At 48.3% G+C, this 22,213-nt stretch overlaps 2 protein-coding genes across 3 annotated transcripts in view; one reads left to right on the top strand and one right to left on the bottom strand.

Annotated features, from left to right (window-relative positions):
* Nucleotides 1–347: 347 nt before the first annotated feature.
* ORMDL1 (ORMDL sphingolipid biosynthesis regulator 1) lies at nt 348–21,739 on the bottom strand. Of its 2 annotated transcripts, none has more exons than XM_048484252.1 (4): nt 21,584–21,739; nt 15,863–16,044; nt 4,613–4,764; nt 348–3,046 (listed from the first exon to the last, which is right to left on the bottom strand). In XM_048484252.1, exons 2-4 carry the CDS (start codon nt 16,034–16,036, stop codon nt 2,911–2,913), a joined length of 462 nt encoding a protein of 153 aa, XP_048340209.1. In that variant the 5' UTR covers nt 16,037–16,044; nt 21,584–21,739; the 3' UTR covers nt 348–2,910. The 2 variants fall into 2 exon arrangements, with proteins under 2 accessions (XP_048340209.1, XP_048340208.1); XM_048484251.1 differs by lacking the exon at nt 21,584–21,739 and adding an exon at nt 21,301–21,421.
* PMS1 (PMS1 homolog 1, mismatch repair system component) overlaps nt 21,587–22,213 on the top strand; it is a 71,297-nt gene continuing 70,670 nt past the window's right edge. Inside the window, exon 1 of the mRNA XM_048484250.1 lies at nt 21,587–21,762. The gene's annotated coding sequence lies outside the window, so the exon portion shown is untranslated. The remainder of the gene's footprint in view (nt 21,763–22,213) is intronic.

Here is a 22,213-nt window from a genome sequence, read left to right as displayed (position 1 = left end):
CCCAGGAAAGACTCTGGCTGGAATAAGCAGTAAGAAATACACCACAGGATGTACTTAGCCCACTCAGCCACATATGGCAGCAAGTGCACCAAACCCAGGAGTTACATGGTACGTGCAGTTTTCTTGGGGTTACACCAGTTTGGCTCTGTTGTTTGCATGACCCGGTGTCAGAAAAGTAGGGCAGATTTTCTGAAAAACAGTCTTTCTGTTTTCCTCCACGGGAAAATTTCCATATTCGTCCAATTAGAAACCATGAAAGGATGCTGTTGCCAATAAGGTATTAGGTGTGGCTGGCAATTTCTAAATCATCATAAATGTTTTTTCCTGGAAACGATGCCTAGGAATTGTATGAGAAAGTACATGGAAGTTTTATTGATTTGAAAAAGGGAAAATAAATCCACAAATCCATACAATAATGCAAGTTTTTTTAAACATCAAGTTATGAATTCTATACTCCGTTTCACATAAAGATGCTAGTAGGTTGAATATTCCTCTGCCACAGAACAAAGCATGCAGGACCTTTTTTGTTGTTGCTCCCCCCAGATCCTAGTGCCTACCTAGCCCTGCTCCCCCCGTCTGAAAGTAAAAATACAATTCGGCATAAATGCTTTTGTATCAAAGTACCATGTTCAATAATGAACCAAATAATGGTTTTGACACAGGCAGTGTGTACAAAAGAAAAATTCTCATAGTTCAGGACAATATTCTAATGTGAAAGCATACAATTTTCTCAATCACTGCACCTTAACTGACCAAACTAACATCTTTATGTAGAATAGAGCAGTTTTCATTTGCTCTGCAGAGCCAAAGTTAAAATGTGTATGAATACCTATAATTTTATACACATTTATTTATATGTTCCATTTCAAGTAGAAGGGAGATTGTAAACTCCATTCACATATGGATTCAGCAAATAACAAGTAATCTCACAAAGAATGACAGAGAAGGTTAGCTGTCCCAGTTACCTCTATGAGTAAAGGCTAAAACTGCTAGTCTTCTGTGTTTCTTTTCATACAGGAAGCTAAGTGGAGTTTTCATCATTCTTTTCAAAAATAAATTAACCGTCAGGGCAATCTTTTCAATCAAATACACACACACCAGAACTTAAGAGAAAAAAAGTCACAGCCAAGTGGGAAAAAAGCCTTCTGTATTAACAACTAACAGAATTGTTGAAAGGGCTTTTCTGAACACGTATTTACGTAGCCGCTCGAACATACAATTAATGATTCTAATTACAAAAGCACGTCAGCGATTTGTCAGTGAGTATAGCCAGTTTTGGTCCAGTGAACTTCACTTAACAGAGTGCTATACTGACACACTTTCCAGGCGGAGTCATTCATTTTATTAATATAAAAACACTGATATTGTTCAAAAAAGAAATAGTTTCCGAGAGCTCAGATAATTAACAGAAAAGTATGGTTTCTTGAAAGGAGTCAATGATTACTTCGAGTACATACGTCAATACTGGTTTTAATTCCAAATTTACTGCGGGCCAAGGATCTTAGGTTTCCTAAATCCAGCACTGGCAAATCAAAGGTTGGCAGACTGGATTTTTTCCCAGGAGACGAAACCACAGGCCTTCGAGGTCTCACAGAACAATCGGTTCACCCCCCAGTTTCAAAAATCGCAGGAACTGTTCTCGCACTCAGGGGAATTGCAGCCAAAGTGGGACTCTGCAGCTCTTCGCAGGACAAAATGTTCTGCAGGTTCCGAAACCCAGAATCTCCCCTGCCAGACTAGCTCAGCTCTCTCATAGCATTTCTCTTAACTCCCTTCCTAAAAAACTCACCACTCCAGATATATTACAAGAGAAGGGAGCGGAAGAGATGAGAGATTATCAGGGACACCCTAAGCAGTTACACCCTTCTGTGCTCACTGCCTTCAATGGTCTTAGGAAAGGATAATTCTGCTGTAGACACTGTTGTAAACATTCTTAGGTGCAATCACACAGCGCAATCTGCTTGGTATCGGACCACCCACCCCACGCCCCCCCATCGTGCAAAAATTCTGAGCACAGAAATGGACTACGTTTTCCAAAAACAACATTTCTACTCACGGGAATACTAAGGATTTTGTCAGCCAACTAACTAGAGAAAGGTAGATTTCCCAGCAGTTTGCCCTGGTTTCTGAAGCTCTCTGTCTCCTAAGGGTGCATTACAAAGCCAGCTCTAAGATAGAAATGATCTCCCTTTCAAAGATAAAGAGTTACCATTTGCAGGTATTCCAAATGGTCGAGACGAATTTGCTTTGCCCAGTGAGCCAAAAATGTATCAGTCTGCCTACGGAAGGCAGACCTAGAAGCGGATATACCGCTCCCCTGAGGTTTGGCATCTCAAGATGGAGAAACGGCAATTAAAAAGGCATGAGAATATGTATGACATTTCGATCCGTTTTATCACAGAGCTGCTAGTTCATGTTAGCTTGGAAACCCTCGCAGCTGAACAGAAACCTCCCGGCTCTTGAAACAGCGAACACAAAAAACACACCCGTAAAACAATAACAGGTTACTGTACAACATTTAAACCAAACCAATCTCTTCAACAGAGAACTGGGGTGCTTTCCATGACCACGCTAGTACCGCAGGGGACTACCATTTGTGAACAGTATGATCCCATCACATTATTCATGACCCGTTCTGCAGACTGCTTAAGGTGGCTGGATATATATATATATATATCTGGTCAGCATCGTCGACAGATTACAGCCAGGCCCGCGCTCCCAAGGGAACGCGTCTCCAGATTGTCTGTTTCTCTCCCATGCAGCTTTGAAAGGATAGCATCTACGGCTTTGGAGAAGAAAGTCCCCTTGAAGGGTACCAGATGGGCGGAGGCCACAAACGGTTTCTTCTTCCAGGGAAACAGCGGCTGTGCCAAGTCTGGGCTAGATCTGCTCCGGCGGCATCTCTTTCGCTCAGTATTTGTTGATCCCAAAAATCCTGACGCCGTGCAACTGCGGCAGCTTCGGGATCAGCACGCTCAAGAGCGAGGCGGTGTTCAGGATGAAGTGTGCCGGGTCGTATTTTGTGTAGAAGCTTGCCAGGAAATATCTGGCGGGAAAAGAAAGGCCAAATGAATACAGGAAGCTAGGACTGGGGTTAAGATGGAGGGATGACCAAGCAAGCGGTTAACGGAGGAACGGTTCAGAGGGAGTGGCTGTGGTTCAGTAGTAGAGCATCTGCTTGCCAGGTTCGATCCCCGGCATCTCCAGTTGACAGGACTTGGCAGAAGGTGATGGGAGAGACCCTCTGCCTGAATCCCTGGATAGCTTCTAACAGTCTGAGAGGCAATACATGTGGAAAATCCATATCCGCCAGCACCTTATGGCAATGAATGGCTGGACTCAAGCCAATGTGCTTAGAACCAGGGCATAAAAGAGGTTTTTTTAAAAGTTTTACACAAATGGACTCCCATTTCAATGCCTCCCACGCCCACACCAAGAATTCCTGAAATTTAGACAAGAAGAAGAAGAGGAGTTTGGATTTATATCCCCCCTTTCTCTCCTGTAGGAGACTCAAAGGAGCTTACAATCTCCTTGCCCTTCCCCCCTCACAACAAACACCCTGTGAGGTGGGTGGGGCTGAGAGAGCTCCGAGAAGCTGTGACTAGCCCAAGGTCACCCAGCCGGCATGTGTGGGAATGCACAGGCTAATCTGAATTCCCCAGAGAAGCCTCCACAGCTCAAGCGGCAGAGCCTGCTCTTAACCACTACGCCACTGGGGAGGTGGCATCAGCATGTAAATCATCTTCTTGAAGTGTTTGAAGCGGTTCAACCATCTTTACAATTATTTGTTCAACAGACTACTGTCCGTGATTTCACATTAGGGATGGGGAGGGTAGAGGTGAGTCATGCAGAGAGGTTTGCTGTGGTTTGCAGGTGACACTCCTGATGATACCAGCCAAGTTTGGTAAAGTTTGGTTCAGAGGGTCCAAAGTTATGACCCCCAAAGGGGGTGCCCCCATTGTTTTACCCGATGATATCCTGAAATTCTGGTGCTGCTAGCCCAGGGGTAGGGAACCTGCGGCTCTCCAGATGTTCAGGAACTACAATTCCCATCAGCCCCTACCAGCATGGCCAAAATTATATGCTTCGCATTTGAAGCTTGAAGGGTGCAGAATATTATGAATCCTTTTAGCAGCATTAACTCACTGAGATTCCAATTCTGTCAAATGCTTTGCTTAGCTCAGGGGTCTGCAACCTGCGGCTCTCCAGATGTTCATGAACTACAAACCCCATCAGCCCCTGCCAGCATGGCCAATTGGCTGTGCTGACAGGGGCTGATGGGAATTGTAGTTCATGAACATCTGGAGAGCCGTAGGCTTGCAGACCCCTGGCTTAGCTTGTCTGCAGGATTTCCACACTCACCCTAAACTGGCCGGGTTAACAAGATGAAGCTTGAACTTCGATTAACAGAAATCATAACTATGTGGAAAAATCTATTTGGCACTCTTTAATCAAGCCATCTCATAACCGGCAATGAAACAGTAATTAAGTCCCAGGGTCCCAAATAATATCCCAAACAACTATGCTCAGCGGCAACACATTTTCCAGTTCAAAATGCCCCCGCCCCCTTAAGTGCAAATTCTGCCGTAGCAGGACATCAAATAAAACCTACAAAATTATTGGAGAGATCGTGAAGAATTTCCGTGAAGATGTAAACTGCACGCCATAGTCTAGCTGCTCCCAGTGCGTCAGAAGCCGAGCTTTTCCTTGGTCTGGCGTTTCAAAAGGAGTTCCTTTCACCGCGTGCAAGAAGACATACATTCCCTTGGAAGAAGGAAAAAAAGAATCTGTTATTGCACTGGGTCAGTTCCAGGCTTTGGGGGTCCCGGGTAGAGTCGCCAAGGACCGGCCCCAAGAGCCCATCTGTGTGTTGTCCCCTGCCAACCCGTTTCTGAACCTACCCACCACTCATGATCCCATCCACATGCTGCCCACGCCATTCCCCGATGGGTACCATCTGCTGCTGGGAATGCAGGGGGCAGGTAAGCTCGTGGGCAGGCCAGAAGCCCTGGGTGCCAGCATTTGTCCCTCCTCAGGCTACACTGATGCCATCCCACACAAGTATCCAGAAGCTCTGTGGGAGGGGAGAGGGCTAAAACACAAGAGTTAAAATCCTTCAAAACTGGATTTTTGGTCAGGAGAGGAATGTTTATGTTAGCAGTACCAAAATTTCAGAATATCTTTAGGAGACCCTCCTGATGATACCATCCAGGTTTGGTGAAGTTTGGTTCAGGGGTTCCAAAGTTATGGACCCTCAAAATGTAGCTCCATCTACTATTAGCTCCCATTGGAAACAATGGGGGATGGGGTACCCACTTTGGGGATCCATAACTTTGGACCCCCCAAACCAAACATCACCAAACCTGGATGGTATCAGCAAGAGATTATCCTGATGATTGATAACACCCAGGTTTGGTGAAGTTTGGTTCAAGGGGTCCAAAGTTATGGACCCTCAAAATGTAGCCCCATCTACTATTAGCCATACCCGCAGCCATCCCGTTAAGCACTGCAAATGAAATGAAACAGGAACCTGTGTTTCTCACAAGTGTATCTCCTTGGGGAAAAAAAGAGTTAAGAAGGAATGCAAAGACAAGGATATCATCAAACAGAGGAATTCCACTTGACCTGTTAGGATTAAAAAAAAAACTCTAGGTGGCAGCTCTCCTTTCCTACCCCAAACTGTTAGTGAGGGACCTATAAGGAATGACAGGGGGCATTTCCTTTTCCTCTCCCCCATTACCACTTCTTTATCTTGCCTAAAATTCCCCACAGTTTCTCCCCTTTTCCCACTACTTCTTCTCCTTCCACCCGCCAGTCAACCTTTCTTTATCTGTACCTGGGTTAATTATATATATATATATATAAAATTTAATGGCATAATTAATGGCATAATTAAAACAGCATAATGGCATAATTAAAACATAATTAAAACCTTTAATGGCATAATTAAAACAGCAGCAATATACCAGCTGGGAAACAGGATCGGAATATAAGCCCTACTCCATAAAGGCCCTGGCCCGAGTGGAGGCCAGCCGCATCATCGAGGGGCCAGGAACCACCAACAAATTGGCCTCTGCCGAACGCAGGGGCTGTGCAGGGACATATGGGGTAAGACGGAGATGTTGACAGAGATATAGGGCACACACAGTAGCGCAGTGAGACTGAGCACAGAGGCAGGAGGGGGAACACTCATGCATGACCCAGTGCTCTGTTACTGATGAGTTGGTCAAACAAAAGTCATCAGGTGACAACTGGCTTACGGCGACCCCTGGTGGGGTTTTCAAGGCTACAGATGTTCAGAGGTGGTCTGCCACTGCCTGCCTCTGTGTCTTTACCCGGGACTGCCTTATTGGTTTCTCATCCAAATACTACTGTGTTTCTCAGAAAATAAGCCCTATCATGATTTTTCAGGATTTTGGGAGGAGGCTTAAAGTATAAGCCCTACTCCCAAAATAAGTCCTACAGGTAGTTACAGGATGGTGTGATCCAGCAGATTGCTCCCTGCCAATGAGGATGCAGCTTGCATCACATGTGCAGAGAAGGGCAGAGAAGGGCAACGAGGATGATTGAGGGACTGGAGCACCTTCCTTATGAGGAGAGGCTGCAACGTTTGGGGCTCTTTAGTTTGGAGAGGAGACGGCTGAGGGGGGATATGATTGAAGTTATAAAATTATGCATGGGGTAGAAAATGTTGACAGAGAGACATTTTTCTCTCTTTCTCACAATACTAGAACCAGGGGGCACTCATTGAAAATGCTGGGGGGAAGAATTAGGACTAATAAAAGGAAACACTTCTTCATGCAACGTGTGATTGGTGTTTGGAATATGCTGCCATAGGAGGTGGTGATGGCCACTAACCTGGATGGCTTTAAAAAGGGCTTGGACAGATTTATGAAGGAGAAGTCGATCTATGGCTACCAATCTTGATCCTCCTTGATCTGAGATTGCAAATGCCTTAGCAGACCAGGTGCTCAGGAGCAGCAGCAGCAGCAGCAGAAGGCCATTGCTTTCACATCCTGCACATGAGCTCCCAAAGGCACCTAGTGGGCCACTGCGAGCAGCAGTGCTGAACTAGATGGACTCTGGTCTGATCCAGCAGGCTAGTTCTTATGTTCTTATGTGACAGGGAAGCAACGGGGCTGCCAAAAGCCCGCCTTACTGAATTGTGATGGTACCGTATTTCCCCTAAAATAAGCCCTAATGGCTCTTCTGGTGCAAACATTAATATAAGACCCTGTCTTATTTTCGGGGAAACACGGTAATAAGGACTGACTCTCCTTAGCTTCCAAGATCTGATGAGATCAGGCTAACCCAGGCTATCCAGGCCAGGGCCAGAAGAAGCTAGCTACTCCTCTTTCCTACCCTGCTGAAGTTGGAAGTGTCAAACCTCTGTAATTTAATGCTGGCTCAGCAACACTGTTCATCCTAACTTGGCCAATCCATCACCGATTGGAGGGTAACACCCACTCCAAGCGCATTTTTGAGAGGATATTATTCACATTCCCTCTGTGTGATGTCTTAGACTACAGGGCCTTTTGGCTTCACTTTAAAGACTAGCGTCACCTCCTCCTTTCTGCCTAAACACGCAAGCCCGTTTCACTGCCAACCGATAATAACACTTCATGCATTTTTAAAAAGGATCCTGAGTCACAAAAAGGGGCAAGTTATCATCATTTGGCTATAACCGTGGTGGCGAACCTTTGGCACTCCAGATGTTATGGACTACAATTCCCATCGGCCCCTCCCAGCATGGTCAATTGGCCATGCTGGCAGGGGCTGATGGGAATTGTAGTCCATAACATCTGGAGTGTCAAAGGTTCGCCACCACTGGGCTATAAGGTGTGCGAGAGTCATTAATTCCCTTACCTATTCTGGCATTAAAATCACCAAATATAAGTATAGGGTTATTAGGGAAGTTCACTTCCAAATTAAATAGATAAGTCCGCAAGTTGACTCCAGTAACTATCAAGTTTCAAGTCTGTGTCAGTAGATGGTAAATAAACACTGACAAGTAATAATGGTTTAGGGTACAAATCCATAATTAAAGTCTGGGCAATTGAGTTACACAGATCAAACTATCTCGTTATGGAATGTAATTTTTCCTTAATCAGGATACAGAGACCAGCTTGATAACGTGCTCTTGGGTTCAACCTAAAGCCAGGTAGATGGAAAGCACAGAGTCTTGTGTTCCAGTAGAAATATACCCAAGTCCCTTTCTGGCACTGATAACAAAGATTATTTTTGGTGACACGCGATGAGGAGCCAGAAGGCAAATCTAGTGAGCGTTCTGCCTCTTCAATCTGAAAGTATTATAGAATCACAGAGTTGGAAATGCTCCTAAAGGCCGTCTAGTCTAACCCCCAGTAAATGCAGGATCAGCCTGGCTTTGATCCAGTTGCTGTTGGAAGAGTGCCAGTGAGTTTCATTCTGAGCCCAGCAACTGCCCAAATTAATGGTCCCATCATGCCTTTCCTTCGTGAAATTGGTTGCGCTTAAAAAAATGGCATGCCAGCATTTTAAATTCTGTGGATTTTGAAATAGGCTCTTCTTCCACCATTTATATGGATGCCTGGCACTTGGACACCACTATCCGGTCCTCATACACAATCCATTCTTTATATGCCAGTTTAATAAAGTGCTACAACTCAGGGCCTTTATTGTGGTGGCTCTTTCCCTTCAGATTTAACATCTGTTCCTCAAATTCAGAGTCCCCGAATACCGTATATACTCGCGTATAAGTCGACCCGCATATAAGTCGAGGCACCTAATTTTACCACAAAAAACTGGGAAAACTTATTGACTCGCGTATCAGTCGAGGGTGGGAAATGCAGCAGCTGCTGGTAAATTTCAAAAATAAAAACAGATGCCAATAAAATTACATCAATTGAGGCATCAGTAGGTTAAATGTTTTTGAATATTTATTTCAAAGAAAAACAGTAAACTGGCTCTGTGAGTGGAAAAGAGGGTCAACAAGAACAATATGGTCTCAACAATAACTTTAAAAGTACAAAAACCTTAGCTCAATCAGCAACCAAGCTAAAACACAAGAGTTAAAATCCTTCAAAACTGGATTCCTCATCATCATCTGTATGTCCAAATGTAACCCAACTTAGATTTTAAGAGGGATATTATCAGAAATGGAAAATCTACTATTAGCTTCCATTGTAAACAATGGGGGATGGGGCACCCTTTTGGGGATCAATAACTTTGGATCCCTTGACCCAAACTTCACCAAACCTGGCTGGTATCATAAAGAGACTCTCCTGATGAGACCAGCCAGGTTTGGTGAAGTTTGGTTCAGAGGGTCCAAAGTTATGGACCCTCAAAAGGGTAGCCCCATCTACTAATAGCTCCCATTGAAAACAATGGGGAATGGGGGCACCTTTTTGGGGGGTCCATAACCTTGAACCCCCTGAACCAAACTTTACCAAACTTGGCTGGTATCATCAGGAGTGTCTTCTGAGGGTACCCTGAAAATTTGGTGTCGCTAGCATAAAAACTGCGCCCCCTGCTGGCCGTCAAAGTAAAAACACACAAAAAATTTTAATGACCCGCATATAAGTCGAGGGGAGCTTTTTCAGCATTAAAAATGTGCTGAAAAATTCGACTTATACGTGAGTATATACGGTACTTCCTTTGTAATCTGACAAGTGTGTTTTATTTATTTTTTGCAGGCACTGCCGCTAGCACTCCCCGTAGCCTTTTATTTTTCAAGAAAGCCACATATATATGTATGACACATCATCAACCCTCTACTTAACTCATGAAATTTCATTAAGACTAAAGAATATGCAAATCTCTGGCAGCCACACACTCCTCCACTGTAGCTGTTGGTAATGAGTAAGTTCTGATAACAGCAGGCCAATTACCTCTGCCATGGGCAACCACTTTAATTCTACAAAAACATAATTAAGGCTTGCCAAGGGTTATTTACCACAAACTTGAGACGTTTTATAGGTCCAAAGTTACTCAAAGGAATCTACTGTGGCAGAAGTTGTAAATACAGCTCTTAAAAATTGGACACTTCAGCTACGTAAAATAAATCAGCACCCACTGTATTTTGCCGGACAAGTTTAATTAACCAAATGCCTCTGGACACCACCCAAACGTCTTTAAGCGTCCAGCGACATGTCAGGAAGCCCCGTTCAAGAGATGAGGTGCCTGGCCGGGATGCCCCGCCACACTCATAGGGGCTTCCCAGAGGCATGGGGAGGTTTGCAAAGCAAAACAACCTCTCTGTTGCTGTGAAGCCCCAATTGGGCTTTACAGACTTAGGGGTAAAGTCCCGGCCCCCGGCATAGAACAGCCAGCAGGAAGCAGACTACTATCAGGTCCTCTCACCCCCAACCCCTGACTATGCCAGCAGCGGCAGGAGCGCTGGCACCAACGACCCAGTGCTGGATAGGGCCCCAGTGGCTGCATGCCGGTGGAACAGTGCTGTAGCGCCCAGGGAGAGCGTCTTGCCCCGGGCACGCACCGGTGCGGGGGCGTGGTGGGGGCGTTCCGGGCAGGGGCACTGAGCACACACGGGCCCCGGGCGCAGTTCCCCCTCGCCACGGCTCTGCGGCGGAATCACCTCTCTGTCAAGTCAACTGCCACAGGGAGGGCGGATTTCTCCTCTCCTTTGGACGGGGCCATCAGTTCTTCCAAATGAGAACGGAGATTTCAGCTCTGAGTTTCACCTTGTTTATTATGGGGGAAGTGGCAGCCATGCCTCAGCACGAAGGAGGAAAGCAGTTTAAATATTGCTCACATCTTTACTGGAATATCGTGTGAGTCCTTAGTTGAAGTGCTGTCGAATGACAGCACAGGCTAGCAAATTCAGAGCCAGCAATTAATTAAAGTGAGCTCTGACCTGGATGGGCCAAACTACTGTGATCTCATCAGTTCTCAGAAGCTAAGTAGGACTGGCCCTGGTGAGTCCTTCGATGGGAGACCCCCCAAGGAAGCCTAAGGATGCTGCAGAGGGACCAGCAATAGCAAACCACCTCTACTTATCTCCTGCTTTGAAAGCCCCCCCGCCCCCCGAGTGCTCGCCATAAGTCTACTGTGACTTGAGGGAACTTTCTATCACCCCATAAAGTTGAGGGCTCCAATTTTTTTATTTGTTACCTCCCTGTCTCTTGCTTTACCTTACTCCTTTGTGCAAATTGGCTTCTACATGCTGCCTTGTTGGCCTCTACACGGTTTGGTTGCTGCTTTGGAGACTTGTTATCGAGCTGTCATTTTCCTAACGGGAACTGGCCTACAACAATTCACAACCAGGCTAATTGTCCTGTTCCAATTTCTGGGTCCTTGTCTCCATCCCTCCCTTGCATATCAGCTGCAGACGACTTATAACCACCCCATAGGGTTTTCAAGGCAAAGGACGAACAAGGCCGGTTTGTCATCACCTGCCAATCCAAGTACTGACCATACCACAAGCATTAATTTAACCTGACACGTTACACAAAAATAAAATAATAGGAATCTAGTCTTATAGCAGTGATGGCGAACCTTTTAGTGCCCAAACTGCAACCCAAAACCCACTTATTTATCGCAAAGTGCCAACACGGCAATTTAACCTGAATACTGAGGTTTTAGTTTAGAAAAACCAGTTGGCTCTGAGGTGTGCGTTACTCGGGAGTAAGCTTGGTGGTAGTTGGTGGCTTTGCTTTGAAGCAACCGTGCAACTCTTCCAACGGGTGAATCTCGACCCTAGGAGGGTTTACTCAGAAGCAAGCCCCATTGCCAGCAACCGAGCTTACTCCCAGGTAAAGGACTGCGCTTTAGTTCTTCGCATGAAAACCAGTGGGGTGCCATAGGTTCGCCACCACTGTCTTATAGCAACAGATTTTCCCCGATTTGCTACCTGTTTCCCCAAAAATGAGACCTACCCCGAAAATAAGCGCTAGCATGATTTTTCGGGATTTTTGGAGGATGCCTGAAATATAAACCCTACTCCAAAAATAAATCTAGTTACAGATTCCCTGCGTAGCTGATCAGGTCACGTGGTGGTGGTGGGCGCAAAATCATGGGGAAAAAAAATAAAACATCACCTGACAAAAAATTAATATAAGACCTTGTCTAATTTTCGGGGAAACAGGTAGTACAAACTGTATACAATTATATTGTCCGAAGTGGATAAAAATCAATGGTTGTGGGGTTTTTTATATAGATTTTTAAATTTCAATTGGATTTTTTGGAGTTAAATCATATTTTTTTAAAAATGAGATGCTCTTTGAGGAAAAAAAATCTAATAGCCGATTCCACGGGGCTGAGGTGGCTAGGGATGGCGCCTCTATCAAGCGGCCTCCAGAAGGCTTTTTCCAGGCAGCATGGGGAAGCAGAATTTTTTTTAAAAAAAATAAACCTAACTGCCTGAAAAGCCCTCCGTACGGCTTAACAGAGATAAGTCTGAAGCCCTGACTATGTGTTCCCAGCTTGAAAGCCCAGGTGAAAGTCAACTGATGTCGGCACCACCCCCGTAAGCAGTGGTGGGATCCAAAAATTTTAGTAACAGGTTCCCATGGTGATGGGATTCAAACAGTGGCATAGCGCCAATGGGGCTGGGCGGGGCACGACGGGGGCGTGGCCGGGCATTCTGGGGTGGGGCATTCCTGGGCGGGGCTGTGGCAAGGACGCAGCTGCTGTGCCGGTCCTTAGGCGGGAAACGAATGCACACAGGCGCAGGCTGCCACACACGCCAGTGCACCTCCTGCTAGACTGCTTCAAGTTCTGCATGCTACCACTGAGAGGAGGGGCATAACTAAGGCAAAAATCATGTGGCCAAATCACCAATTAGTAACCCCCTCTCAGCACACACAAATAATTAGTAACCTACTCTCGGGAACCTGTGAGAACCTGCTGGATCCCACCTCTGCCCGTAAGCCCCCGAGTACGTCTCCCCCACACTGGTGTCTGCTTAGGCACCAGTATTGCTCTGTGGCAGCACCCACTTCCGGATTTTGCTGCCATAGAGCTGTGGGGCTCACGGATGTCAGCAGAGATATCAAATGTTTCGGCATAGCCCGGCGCTACTTCCGAGGACCATTCGAGCCCCCATCTGGATTGGGCTGCCCAGATAGTTTTCTATTTACGACACCTTATAGTCCATTATTGTCCAAATAGTTTTTAATTGTGTAGCATGATTATGTTTAAGAAGCTGAATGAATAGAAGTGGCACACAATTCACAACCAGGGGCTGAATGGGAGGCGAAGTCGTAACAATGAAAACGAAACTTTCTGAGCGGAATACTCCACAAGTATTTTGTGCAGCCTGAGGTTTATCATACTATCCTCTCCATGGAGAAAATCTTTAACGGCAGCAGGCCTTGAAAGAAGACCAAGTTTGGGAATATTTTAGTGACGTTCCTCTACCGATGGGTAAGGCTGGCATGCATGTAAAATGCAAACACTGCAACAAAGAAATGCAGGGCCGAACGGCCCCAATGAAACTGGAGATAGTTCACCTCGCAATAATTTCATAATTATCCATTCGTTTCTAATAATATAAACAAATTAGTGATACTTGATATAGCTGCACAACTAATCCCAAAAGTCATCATTCTAAAAATGAAACCTTTATCTGGTTGTAAATATCAAGATTATACCAGCAAGAATGTCTTTTTGTAGAAAGCCAAGAATTGAATCAAGTCTTACTGACTAGTGATTTAAATAGTGATGTAAACCGATTTGATTTGAATCAATTCCACCCTCCCACTGCACCACCTTTTCCCAAGCATATTTCTGAACCACAATGTTACAGTGCAGTCCTGGCCGCTTCCGCACGGCCACGCTGGGGGTTGGGTCGGCGTACATGACGCCAACCCAACCCCCCCGGGACTGTTGGCACGAACGGTTCCAGGAACGACAGGGAAGATGGCGAGAGAAAGTCAGAGAAAAATGATTTTGCCGAAGGAACCGCTAGGCTGAGCTGACCCGATTAAATTCTTTATTTCTAACCACAGAAGATAACAGAAATGTAGGTGGTGCTAATGTGTGGTTGCACAAAGAATATCTTCATATTCATGGTGGAAACTGCCACCAAGTCACAGCCAAGTTGTGGCTACCTCATAGGGTTTTCAAGGCAAGAGAGAACCAGAGGTGACTTGCTATTGCTTGCCACTGTCCAGCAAACCTGGATTTCTTTAGCAGCAGAGGTGGAGGAGGGGGGGAAATGGCGCCCAGAGACAGCCGTTCTTCAGGTGCCTCCGCTACGCCTGGGGGTGGGGCTCAAGGGGTGAGCCCCCGAGCCCCGCCCCCCTGTTTATAAAAGCAAAGGAGATGAGGACGGAGCCTTGCAGTTGCTTCCACTCTCCCTAGAGGGGAGGGAAGAAGACTGCCGGCTGCCGGCTGGAAGCCAGGAGAGGGGGCGAGGCTTGGGGGGCAGTGTCCTCAGGCTTCCTTGACCCCGCCCACATCGATGATGACATGGGCAGAGCCGAGTGCGCCCGAAGACGACACCGTTTTCCTGGTCGTGTGTGGAGCCGATTTTGCGCCCCCCACGTGATCAGATTTAGTGGCGCCCGGGGACAGAGTGGCGCCCCATCCCTAGGCAGATACGCCACTGCTTTGCACTCTCCCATCCTCCTTAGCTTCCGAAATCTGAAGAGATCAAGCTAGCTTCCTATTAGTGTTTTCCTCAGCAAGATAAAAAACAACAACACCCATTGTTCAGACTGAACTCGAGGGCCGGCACTTCAGCCAACTAAACTGTTTGCTAGGAACGCCGCCTTCCCTTGCCTCCAACCCGCAAACCTATCGAAGCCATAAGAACATAAGAACAAGCCAGCTGGATCAGACCAGAGTCCATCTAGTCCAGCTCTCTGCTACTCGCAGTGGCCCACCAGGTGCCTTTGGGAGCTCACATGCAGGATGTGAAAGCAATGGCCTTCTGCGGCTATTGCTCCCGAGCACCTGGTCTGTTAAGGCATTTGGAACCTCAGATCAAAGAGGATCAAGATTGGTAGCCATATATTGACTTCTCCTCCATAAATCTGTCCAAGCCCTTTTTAAAGCTATCCAGGTTAGTGGCCATCACCACCTCCTGTGGCAGCATATTCCAAACACCAATCACCCGTTGCGTGAAGAAGTGTTTCCTTTTATTCGTCCTAATTCTTCCCCCCAGCATTTTTAATGGATGCCCCCTGGTTCTTGTATTGTGAGAAAGAGAGAAAAATGTCTCTCTGTCAACATTTTCTACCCCATGCATAATTTTATAGACTTCAATCATATCCCCCCTCAGACGTCTCCTCTCCAAACTAAAGAGTCCCAAATGCTGCAGCCTCTCATCATGAGGAAGGTGCTCCAGTCCCTCAATCATCCTCGTTGCCCTTCTCTGCACTTTTTCTATCTCTTCCATATCCTTTTTGAGATGTGGCGACCAGAACTGAACACAGTACTCCAAGTGCGGTCACACCACTGCTTTATATAAGGGCATGACAATCTTTACAGTTTTATTCTCAATTCCTTTCCTAATTATCCCCAGCATAGAGTTTGCCTTTTTCACAGCTGCCATGCATTGAGTTGACATTCCCATGGAACTTTCAACTAAGACGCCCAAATCCTTTCCTGGTCTGTGACTGATAGCACTGACCCCTGTAGCGTGTATGTGAAGTTTGGATTTTTTGCCCCACATGTGCATCACTTTGCATTTTGCTACATTGAACTGCATTTGCCATTTCTTGGCCCACTCACCTAATTTATCAAGGTCCGCTTGGAGCTCTTCGCAATCCTTTGTGGTTCTCACCACACTACATAATTTGGTATCATCTGCAAACTTGGCCACCACGCTACCCACCCCTACTTCCAGGGGTGGGTAGCCACAACTCTGCCAGTTCCAACTTCCAGCCACAACTCTGCCAGAAGGAAGGATACTCACCAAGTTGTGAATGACGTTGGTTAAGGTCCACGCGATGGGAACGCTGAAGAACGGGATGCTGAGGAGGACGATGTGGAGCAAGCCAACCCCTAGCGCGTAGGTGAGCCACATCCCTCGGCTGTTCATCACCCTGGTGTTGGGGTTCACCTCGCTGTGGGCCACCCCGACGTTCATTTTGGATTCTGAAAAGCCACATCACAAAATAAAATAAACTGCAAGGAAGCCCATGGAGCAGAACTGATTCAGCACACTCCTTAGAGATTGCAAAGAACCCACAAGATGCTATGGCAGCGGTTCTCAACCTTCCTAATGCCGCGACCCTTTAATACAGTTCCTCATGTCGTGGTGACCCCCAAGCCTAACATTTATCCATTTTACAGATGGAGAACACTGAGGCAGAGACTCTTAGGTGACCCCTGTGAAAGGGTCGTCCGACCCCCAAAGGGGTCCCGACCCCCAGGTTGAGAACCACTGTGCTAAGGAAACATTTTCAGCAAGGAGAAATGACAGAAGGCCGTCCGAATTCTCTCTCAACCTCCAAGTTCTGGGTTTGCTCTCCTCTTTTACAAGCCAGGCCAGGCCCTTCCTTGTGGCCATGTTTTAAAGCTCGCTCTGTAGTTTAAATCTGGAGATGAAAGATGCCACATGCATTAATTTTTATTTGCCTTATTTGCCTTGCGTTACTAAAACTACTGTAGCCTGGCTGCTAAACACACCAGAAAATGCCATTGTGTTGTTGTAGTTTAGAACATCTAAATCGGCATAGGCACTTTAGCTACATCAGGGATATGAGAATTGCTTTCTAATGGTGATGCCAAGTGACCGGGAGACCGACGTAAAATCAATTTGATTGCCAGCAGTCCAGAAGAACAGTCGTCCGCTGAACGCCCACGCACTGGATAAACGTTCATCTCTCCTACCATGAACGTTTATCCAGTCCTGAGCAGCAGATTTCTCCAGATCCCATACCAACCAAGAACGTGTCCCTGCTCACTAAAAGCCATCGAAACAATCGAGCACATCCTCCTAGATTGCGAACTATATGCTTCATCCAGAAGACAATATATAGACCCATATACTGAGAACTACGCCTACTCATCAGACAAGGTCAAATCTTTCCGTCTGCTTTGTGATCAGTCTCCTCAGAGATCCCTAGACGTTGCCAAATTCCTGGCGCTGGCACAACAGATTCGCCACGGATTCTAGTTTATTTATTTATTTATTGTTTTAACTGCTGGAAATGTCTGAACCTACTTATTTTAACTTGATTCTCCTCAACCTCTCTGTTGTATTTTAAACTCACGCCAAGAAAAGGTTGATGATGATGATGATGATAAACATTCATCTCTCCTACCAGTGCTGAGAAGGGACACCAAGATTCTGGTTAGAGCCGACAGAAAAATATGGGCTCCTTTCTTGAACTTTTTACTATATTTTTGCATCTGGGTATTTCCCAGAGTGGACTATACCTACGACACTTGTTCCGACTAAAATTCACGAGGCTCGTTTTCACTAAAAGAACTAAGCGCTGTCGTGTGTTCTTCGGCGGAAGTGAAACGGACACGCTTTTGCATTTGAAAGTCCAGTTTCTCGTTTACCTTTAAAGAACCTTATTTAAAAGTCGGCCTCACCAAAACCATTATTCCCTGCACTGTTAAACGTAGAACTTTGATAAAAGAGCATTTCTGTTGCCTCAGATGGCTATCAGTACGACTTGTATTTTCCACCAGCTGTGCCCGTCATTTTCTTTCCCGTTCAGGGCTGCCACGAGGAAAAAAAATGGTGGGTGAAACTAGAAAAATAAAAGTCTTGCTGACAGCAGCTTGAGGAAACAGAAATGCTTTTTAAAAAACCACAGTTCTATGTTTAACAATGCAGAAAATGGTTAAATAAGATTATTTATTTATTTATTCCATTTATACCTCGCCCTACACCAAAGTCCCAGGGCGGCTTTCATAATGTGGTTAAAAGCCCCCCTAAAACATACAATCCTAAAAACATAAAGGTAAAAAGAGAATCGGAAAGGCAAGGGAGGAAGGCACTAGGAAACCGGTGGAGTATTCCATCTCAAAGGAGCAGCAGTAGGAGTTTAAGAGCTCGTGTATCTAATCTGGAGGAACCGGGCTTGATTACCAGCACTGCCGCCTGAGCTGTGGAGGCTTATCTGGGGAATTCAGATTAGCCTGTGCACTCCCACACATGCCAGCTGGGTGACCTTGGGCTAGTCACAGCTTCTCGGAGCTCTCTCAGCCCCACCTACCTCACAGGGTGTTTGTTGTGAGGGGGGAAGGGCAAGGAGATTGTTAGCCCCTTTAAGTCTCCTGCAGGAGAGAAAGGGGGGATATAAATCCAAACTCCTCCTCCTCCTCCTCCTCCTCCTCCTCCTCTTCTTCTTCTTCAAAAGCCCAGGAACAGGAAGATGTGGCAAATTAATTCACACATCTCCTGAGATTTTTGTGGGAAAAGGTAGAATACTGAGTTCCGGACTTTTAGGCTGCTTTGATATGTATATAATATTTTGTATAGTGGATTGCATTTTTGGCACATTTTCACTTTACAGCACTTATAAAACACTAATACTAGATTTTTTGTTCTAGCAAATTTAGCACCCTGGGTCCCGTGCTTTTCTTTATGCATTCCGGTTTGCACTGTACCCTTCGTTCTGTATATTTTATGTGCCCAAGGCGAGCCACCAAAAATAATGACAACTTTAGAACTTAATATCAACTTCCACAAAAAACTGCTTTGCAAATAAACGTTACACTTCGGACGTGGAACCTGCGTGGTCCACATAGCAGCTACTATAGCACATTTCAATTCTTTTTTTTCCGGGGGGGGGGGGGGATCATTCTGTGGAAGGAATGACGTGCCCATCCCATCCCACAAGGAAAGCAGCTTCCCAGGACTGTGACAGAGAACAACCCAGAGTCCTAAACGAACAAAACACAGTGGATGAACCCCACAAATGTATCCCTCTGAAAAACCACATGCCGAACTGCCATGCAGAGCATGTTCATTAATTCTGGCTTATCTGAGATTTTAATAGTCAGCAAAAAGACTGCTGCTAGGCGCACTTCCTAGGGGTGGAACAAAAACCGAAAGAAAAAGGTGTGGTTTGCCAAACGTTGTTTTAAGAACGAGTTGCATCTTCTTAAAATCAGGCTCAACAGTTTTGCAGTGGGGAAGGGGTGTGTGTGAGATATCCTACTAACACTTTCAGGATAAGTACAGCTTGCACTGACAATTTACGTTGCTTACAGAGATTTTGCCAAAACCAACTCCAGTCTTTCACGCACACACCTTCTTCACATTGGCTACAAGCCATTCCAATTCAGGGCACTAGCTTTGGAGTCTCTGGATTTCCCTCAACATCTGGGCATCCCCACCCACCCCATGCGCTTGCTTCATCCGGACTTCCAATGGAGGAAATTACACACAAGCAGGCTTGGCCCCCCACTGATGATCGCCAAGGCTTCCTTATCATCACCTACCACAACCGGATGATGTCCAAGCCAGGGCCTCCTTCCCATCACCTACCACCACCAGATGATGTCCAGGGCCTCTTTCCCATCACCTGCCACCACCGGATGATGTCCAGGGCCTCCTTCCCATCACCTACCACCACTGGATGATGTCCAGGGCCTCCTTCCCATCACCTACCACCACCGGATGATGTCCAGGGCCTCTTTCCCATCACCTGCCACCACCGGATGATGTGCAGGGCCTCCTTCCCATCACCTACAACAACCGGATGATGTCCAGGCCAGGGCCTCCTTCCCATCACCTACCATCCCTGGATGATGTCCAGGGCCTCCTTCCCATCACCTACCATCCCTGGATGATGTCAAGGGCCTCCTTCCCATCACCTTCCATCCCTGGATGATGTCAAGGGCCTCCTTCCCATCACCTACCACCACCGGATGATGTCCAGGGCCTCCTTCCCATCACCTGCCACCACCGGATGATGTCCAGGCCAGGGCCTCCTTCCCATCACCTACCACCACCGGATGATGTCCAGGCCAGGGCCTCCTTCCCATCACCTACCACCACCGGATGATATCCAGGCCAGGGTCTCCTTCCCATCACCTACCACCACTGGATGATATCCAGGCCAGGGCCTCTTTCCCATCACCTGCCACCACCGGATGATATCCAGGCCAGGGTCTCCTTCCCATCACCTGCCACCACCGGATGATGCCCAGGGCCTCCTTCCCATCACCTGCCACCACCGGATGATGTCCAGGCCAGGGCCTCCTTCCCATCACCTACCACCACCAGATGATGTCCAGGGCCTCTTTCCCATCACCTGCCACCACCGGATGATGTCCAGGGCCTCTTTCCCATCACCTACCACCACCGGATGATGCCCAGGGCCTCCTTCCCATCACCTGCCACCACCGGATGATGTCCAGGCCAGGGCCTCCTTCCCATCACCTACCACCACCGGATGATGTCCAGGCCAGGGCCTCCTTCCCATCACCTACCACCACCGGATGATATCCAGGCCAGGGTCTCCTTCCCATCACCTACCACCACTGGATGATATCCAGGCCAGGGCCTCTTTCCCATCACCTGCCACCACCGGATGATATCCAGGCCAGGGTCTCCTTCCCATCACCTGCCACCACCGGATGATGCCCAGGGCCTCCTTCCCATCACCTGCCACCACCGGATGATGTCCAGGCCAGGGCCTCCTTCCCATCACCTGCCACCACCGGATGATATCCAGGCCAGGGTCTCCTTCCCATCACCTGCCACCACCGGATGATGTCCAGGCCAGGGTCTCCTATCACCTGCCACCACCGGGACGATGTCCAGGGCCTCCTTCCCATCACCTACCACCCCTGGATGATGTCCAGGGCCTCCTTCCCATCACCTTCCATCCCTGGATGATGTCCAGGGCCTCCTTCCCATCACCTACCACCACCGGATGATGTCCAGGGCCTCTTTCTCATCACCTTCCACCACCGGATGATGTCCAGGGCCTCCTTCCCACCACCTACCACTACTGGATGATGTCCAGGCCAGGGCCTCCTTCCCATCACCTACCACCACATCCCTATAACTGGAGATGCCAGGGCTTGAATCTGGGATCTTCAGCATGCCAAGAAGGAGCTCAATTCTTGAGCCACAGCTCCTCCCCATCATCAGTCCATCAGGGCCCGTCTACTAAGACTGGCCACGACCGTCCAGGGTCTCTCCCTGTGGCCGTTCAAATCACCTCCTGCCCGGTCCTCTGAAGCGGAGCCGCCGGGGATCGAACCGGGGCCTTTCAGCAGGCCACGCAGAGCCCCTCCTCAGATCTCGAGGAGAAAGCCGCCGGTTCTCGGGTGGATTCCCCACTCCAACCGGGGCGACTCCTGGAGATGTGGGGGGGGGGGGAGGAGGAGGCCGGGAGCTCGCGCCGCCCCAGAGATCAACAGCCCCTCGCAACTGACCTCTGGAGAGCAGCTGCCGTTCCGGCATCCCTGGGGAAAAGGGGCGACCCGGGAGGGCGACCCCCAGCCCTCCCCCGGGCCATGCGGCGGCCCAACGGCCAGGCGAGCCGGGGCTCGGAAGCAGCAGCCCCCACCCGCACCCGCACCCGCACCCCCACCCGCACCCCCACCCCCACCCCCACCCCCACCCGGAAGCTCCGAGCTGCCGAGGGAGCGCCGCGCCACCGCCCCCACCCCACCCCTTTATTCCCTCTGGGGCTGCGCGCCCCGGCCCTGCGCTCACCCGCCGCGGAGGAGGCTCCAGCGCCGACCGGACCCCGCCGCCTCCAGCCAGCCCAGGCGGCCGACCCACGCAGGCGCTGCCCCGCCCCCGGCACCGGCACCCGCCCCCTCCTGGCGCCTTCCCGCCGCGGCTTTCCGGGGAGGGCGACGCGCCGAGGCCGCCCGGCCGGCCCGCAGCAGGTAACGCCGCCCCCGGGGCTGTGGACCGGCCCGCCACGTGGAGGCCGCCGGGCGCGACCACACAGCCCCCTCCCCCACGGTGGCCGGGAGGGCTTGAGGGCTCCGAGGGGGGCGCGCGCGTCGGGGGGGGGGGACAGGGGGAGGAGGAGGAGAGATCCCAGAAGCCCCCCCCCCTCCCGCCCCAAAGCTTTACGCAGATGTTGTGTAAAATATTATTTACACAAATAAGCCCCTGGAAAATGCAGGATGGCCCCTGGAGGATAAAGGGAAGCTGCACTCTCGACCACAAGGGGTGTTGCGTTGTTCCCCGCTGCCACGCGTGTCTTCCATTATATGCACGTGTCTTGCGTTATTCCCCACGGCCACGCGTGTCTTGCATTATTTCCCATAGGCATGCGTGTCTTGCATTATTCCTCATGGCCACGCGAGTCTTCCATTATATGCACGTGTC

The sequence above is a fragment of the Sphaerodactylus townsendi genome, linkage group LG02 (genome assembly GCF_021028975.2).
Source record: "Sphaerodactylus townsendi isolate TG3544 linkage group LG02, MPM_Stown_v2.3, whole genome shotgun sequence".
NCBI classification, from domain to species: Eukaryota; Metazoa; Chordata; class Lepidosauria; order Squamata; family Sphaerodactylidae; genus Sphaerodactylus; species Sphaerodactylus townsendi.
The sequence above is the reverse complement of the archived record's forward strand: the minus strand, read 5'-3'. Positions and strand labels throughout refer to the sequence as shown.